This window comes from Limulus polyphemus, unplaced genomic scaffold (assembly GCF_000517525.1).
Source record: "Limulus polyphemus unplaced genomic scaffold, Limulus_polyphemus-2.1.2 Scaffold10079, whole genome shotgun sequence".
Taxonomy (NCBI): Eukaryota; Metazoa; Arthropoda; class Merostomata; order Xiphosura; family Limulidae; genus Limulus; species Limulus polyphemus.
Window position 1 is genome coordinate 5,934 of NW_013675689.1, and position 6,228 is coordinate 12,161.

At 32.0% G+C, this 6,228-nt stretch overlaps 1 protein-coding gene across 2 annotated transcripts in view; it reads left to right on the top strand.

Annotated features, from left to right (window-relative positions):
- The window catches only part of LOC106476220, a 10,685-nt gene extending 5,134 nt beyond the window's left edge, over window positions 1–5,551 (top strand). For both annotated transcript variants that reach the window (XM_013936887.2, XM_013936886.2), the window contains exon 2: window positions 969–5,551. In XM_013936887.2, coding sequence (XP_013792341.1) covers window positions 969–1,356 — 388 coding nt within the window. In that variant the 3' untranslated portion in view covers window positions 1,357–5,551. The remainder of the gene's footprint in view (window positions 1–968) is intronic.
- Window positions 5,552–6,228: the final 677 nt, after the last annotated feature.

Genomic DNA, 6,228 nt, shown 5'->3' on the forward strand with positions numbered 1-6,228 from the left:
CTAGTGTTAATTACTACTTGATGTCACCACTTGTATAGATGTCATACACTAGTGTTAATTACTACTTGATGTGACCACTTGTATAGATGTCATACATTAGTGTTAATTACTACTTGATGTGACCACTAGTATAGATGTCATACATTAGTGTTAATTACTACTTGATGTCACCACTAGTATAGATGTCATACATTAGTGTTAATTACTACTTGATGTCACCACTAGTATAGATGTCATACATTTGTGTTAATTACTACTTGATGTAACCACTTGTATAGATGTCATACAGTAATGTTAATTACTACTGAAAATGTATACCTGTATAAATGTGTGCAATGTACAATGAAATTATATATATTAAAGCTACCTGTTTTTTAAAGTGGCCATTCATATACAACTTGTATTTAATGACTTACTTCTGGAATTTTACTTCTTTGTACAAGCTACATAAAACTTTGGTTGCTTCTTAAAATATTTATTTGTGAAACAAGTATTTTATGTCACTGTGGAAACATTTGGAACCACTACCTTGTATTGGCCTTGTGTGAGAGAAGAAAGATATCATATTTCTAATCTATCTTAATAATTTTATGACAGAAGTTGCTATAATATTTTCAGCCAGTATTTTAAATAAGCACATGGTTACCAGTTACTACTTAAATAATTATCAGTGTACAAATTGGGTAATATATATATATGCAAGAAATAAAGTTGTGTACATAAATTATCTTAGTGTTAATTGCTACATATAGCAACTGTATTTGTAGTACTTGTTACATATTACTGCTTGAAGAATCATTATTGTATCAGTTACCTGGTATGTTGATTTGTACATTACATTTTCCCTTGATTTCACCATTTCCATCACAGTTACTCAGCAGCTTCCATTATGAACAGTTTTAACTGATAATGATCTGAGAATGTATTTGGAGAATATACATTTTAAACTTGTTCTTTCTGTTGAACAGCTCTGAGAATGGGATTGATAACCCCTTCAGACCTGATGGAGACCTAAGTAAAGAAGCAGAATCTATAGTTTGCCTCATCAAAGAGGGAAAACCAATAACTCCTACCAAAGGAGAACGTGATGATTCAGGGCTAGAAGATTTAGTCCAGGAACCAACAATGGATGAAGTAGACAAAGCAAAAGAAGAACAGGTGGTGCCACAAGTGGCTAACAGTGTCACTTCTGCTAAGCCTGATGTGAATGGTGATGCACCAAAAACTGCCAGTCCATCGGAACCAGCCGTTGTAGAAGTTCAACACGGAATTGTTGTACCACCGGCTGACTCGTCTCAAGTGGAGTCCGTTGTCATAAAGAAAAAACCAAAATGCAGATGTTGTGTTATTCAGTAAGAAAGATGAGAGTGGAATATCCTAAAATATCCCATTATTTTATTTTTGAAGGATATATGCCTGGACCAATCATAATACTCTCAAAATGCGTTTCATTAAATGCTGCTTTATATTCTTTGGTTCTTCTGTTGGCTACTTCCGAGAGGATCTTGAAAACTGTGCATGATTATCTTGAGTTAAAACTAATGGCTGTTTTATTACAGCCAAGCATCATGTCTTGGTGTGTGCCTTGGTAATGACTGAGATGGATTTGTTAGAATACTGAATGTTCCTTAGCAGCTACGAGTATGGTGTTATCGAGCAGAATAAGTTGATATAATATTTCTAAGCTTCAGCTATTAACTAGCATCAGCCAATTAGCATGGTGTTTTAGGCCTACCACCTAGAAAGTTGTGAAAAAGCTACCCGACACATCGAAATCCATCCATAGGGTCTCAAACTGTCCAATATCGGTTTTGATTAGTTCTGACTGATGTTAAAAACAGCTGTACGTGTTTTCCAAGGAATTGAATTAGTTTGTTAAAAATCATGTGTAAACTGAAAGTATATTAGGTTATGGTATTTTATTATAACAATTGTTGTATAAAAGAATATACCCTGACCTGTGACAATATTGTTTATGTTTTTTTGTTTGTTTTTTGAATGAGAATGTTTATGAAACACTACTATGTTGTTATGTAAGCTACTGTTAGAGGGAAAATGCTGAAACTACAAGGTTTTCTGCACATTAGAGATAAAGAAGTGTTTATGTATTAAATTCAGGATTATTATTATGTGAAATACAAGCAGAGAAAAATATAGAATGCCAAAACTTGGACGTCCGTAACTTGCACCTCAAAGAAGCTAAAAATGTTTAAATATGGGGTTATACTCGATAAATTGGATGTCTGGAATAGCAGGTACTGTTTAGAGGTGTAAGTAAAAGTTACAGGTCATAGAGAGGTACTCTGGTGTTAGCTATAAGTGGATGATTCTGACCCTATGGATTGATTCAGGAGTTTTAATACTGCAGAATGATATTATAAGGTTCAAAGGCAAGAGAATACAGTCAAATAGTTTCTTAAACTTAAGTGTATATTTTGTCCACGCTTACATTAATTCACCGATTAAGTGCATAAATAGTAGCTCAAACGTAACAAGTCTAGAAGTTGATAAACTCAATCGTGTTACTATTGTTTTACAAAGCTATCCCATAGATCTCATTAAGAATCTTATTAGATTCATATTGTAATCATTATAGATCAAGACACCTATAAAGAACTACAGTCTATCCAGTGTAAAAACATTTCATATAAGTTTAAAAAGTTATTGTTTAGTGAGATACTTTATACAGAGAGTAATTGATTCAAAAATAAAATAACAGCAGCTTTTATAGCAGGAAAGTTGATTTTAATTTTTACAATGTTTCGATTCATAGAATCGGGTCATCAACTGAAACTTTTATTTGATGATGATCCAGAATTATGGGATTCATAGTATCGGGTCATCAACTGAAACTTTTAACTGATGATGATCCAGTATTATGGGATTCATAGTATCGGGTCATCAACTGAAACTTTTATCTGATGATGATGATCCAGTATTATGGGATTCATAGTATCGGGTCATTAACTGAAACTTTTAACTAATGATGATCCAGTATTATGGGATTCATAGTATCGGGCCATCAACTGAAAATTTTATCTGATGATGATCCAGTATTATGAGATTCATAGTATCGGGTCATCAACTGAAACTTTTAACTGATGATGATCCAGTATTATGGGTTGCAATTATTAAAATCAACTTGTCTACTGTAAAGATTTCTCCTATTTGATTTTTCAAAAATTATGTTATAAAGAAATGGTCTTCAAAAAGTAATGTTCCACAAACAGTTATGATTTTTTTTTAAGAATAAACTGACATCTTATAGGCATAAATGGTTCAAAGTTAGTATATAATGTCAGCATTTACTTAAAAGATACAGAATGCTCTAAAATAAAGAAACTGAATTACATCTACACAGTAATCGCTATATTTCTATATTGTGAGATGCAAAGTTGGGTCTGTTCCACAGTCTGTCAATTGGTTATTCTTTAAGCAGCAATCTCACAATATAAGAAAATGTTTAAATCTTTGTTAATCACCATAAAAATTTCCATTTTTATAATCCAACCATAAAATTAATATAACCCACAACAAAAGTGTAACACCCCTTCAGAATTTCACTATTAAAACTTACTTAATACAAGTACAGGTACTGACCATAATCTTTGTTCTTCTAGTGTCTAGTTCTATTGAAGTACAGTTAAACCTACAGTAAACTGACAAACTTAACATTTGACTGTGTAGTGCTTAGTTTTACTAAAGTATAGTTAGACCTATAATAAACTGACAAACTTAACATTTGACTGTGTAGTGCTTAGTTTTACTAAAGTATAGTTAGACCTATAATCGACTGACAAACATTTAGCTATAAGATCTTACAACCTACATACTCCTGAGCATTACTTGGTATGATTATTGATACAATTATGAAGAACTGATTGCATTATTTGGGTATTTGGCCACAAGTTTGGATTATTTTGCTTTGAGCTATATTTCATATGAGTATGGAAAGTAATTAGTTGACTAGTTTTGTTATATTCAATAAAAGTTCAAAAATAAATATTACAAATTGGTCATTCTCCTTCATTTCTTGTAGTTAACTTGATCATATTGTGCTCAGTTTTCGATGATTTATTAACAGTTGGAAGACATTTAATCTTTAACCTTTAGTGTATGGATGGGGGTTTCTCAGAAGTTTTTACAGTTTTTATTTTCATTCTAGACAACATTTCTGTGTAATAATCGTTTGGAATTTCATCCTCTTAAAACGTTTACACGTTGTATCTTCAGTTTTACAGTCAATTACTGTAAACTAGTTTTAGAGACATATCCTTTATATCCTATTTTTTTACACACTTTCTGGACCATGGTTATAACCACATAGTTTCTATCATTAGTTTTTACTCTCTGCTTTTGTTTTTCCAGATAACTTGTAGAAAACATTTTTTTTGTGTTCAAATGCATCTTTAAATGTCAGATTTAAAGACTAATTGGACAAATACTTGTAACTTGTGTCAATCTTATTGTCAGTAACTTACCAAACAAAAGTTTACTTTCTTACTCGTAACTAGTGTTTCTCAACATTCGTATGCTGGACAACACTTTTAGCATACTTCCAACTTATGGTCAGTTTCTCTCAACAGGTGCTTACTGGGGAGTAGTTTTTCATACATTTTAATGTTATTACAGTGTATGTCCATCTCATGGTCAGCTTTTCTAAATAGACACTATTTACTGGGTAGTGTTCTACAGATTTTTATTTATCCTATTGTCAGCTTTTCTTCACAAACACCAACTTGTCAAGTAATTGAACAGTAACGTTTCCTTCCGGTCTCCTCTTTAGCTAAGAGTTGTATATTTCTAGTTTTAAAGTAAACACATTGTATCCGTAGTTCAAACTATAGTGGTCTACAAGCAGTTTAGTCACTTGTACCAAAAATGAATTATCATTTTGCTACAAGACGTAAATTATTTAACATCTTTTAGTTTTTTTCTAGAAAATCAGACCTTCGTCTTATTTATTGTATAGTAATCAAATGGTTATTAAGGTAAGTTAGAATGCTGTACGAACTGAAAGCTGTGATATTCTGGAGTTATTAATGTTGTAGTGACTGTACAGCACTGCAGTATCAGTTGTAGTGCCATGTTTTAATATACAGTATGACACTGCTGTACCGTACCACAATGTAAGGGAGGACCATACACCGTCATCTATGATGTGTAGAACAGTATCGCGCTATTGTGGAATACGGCACATAATCGCAATATCCTAGAGCTGTTACGGTATTACATTGTGTTGAAGTATTATACTATATCTCACTAGTGCTGCATGGTACGATACTGTATCGGAGCACTTTGTTTTAATATTGTAAAGTAACATACTATATCCTAGAGCTGTTACGGTATTACATTATGTTGAAGTATTATACTATATCTCACTAGTGCAGCATAGTACGATACTGTATCGGAGCACTTTGTTTTAATATTGTAAAGTAACATACTATATCTTAGAGCTGTTACGGTATTACACTGTGTTGGAGTACTGTTACGGTATCACATTATATTGTAGTGCTGTATACCACTGTTGGAGGGCAATAAATAGCACTAGGTTAAAGTGTTGTATCAATGTTGAAGTGTCATTTATGATGTTGTACAGTATCATACAGTGCAGTGTTGCAGTTTTGTAGAGTACTACACTGTGTTAGAGTGCTAAACAGTGTCATATTAATCTTGTAAGATAACGATGGGTTTCTTAAACTTTGAATTATTTAACTGAAATTTTTACACAATGGATGTGGTTCTTCAGTTTTAGTTTGTGGACATACAAACAAAATCAAAATTTATATTAAAATCAGATTGTGGTTCTCAGTTTTAGTTTGTGGACATACAAACAAAATCATAATTTACATTAAACTCTGATTGTGGTTCTCAGTTTTAGTTTGTGGACATACAAACAAAATCATAATTTACATTAAACTCAGATTGTGGTTCTCAGTTTTAGTTTATGGACATACAAACAAAATCATAATTTACATTAAACTCAGATTGTGGTTCTCAGTTTAGTTTGTGGACATACAAACAAAATCATAATTTATATTAAAATCTGATTGTGATTCTTCAGTTTTAGTTTGTGGGCATACAAACAAAATCATGATTTATATTAAACTCTGATTGGGGTTCTTCAGTTTTAGTTTGTGGGCATACAAACAAAATTATAATTTACATTAAACTCTGATTGGGGTTCTTCAGTTTTAGTTTGTGGGCATACAAACAAAATTATAATTT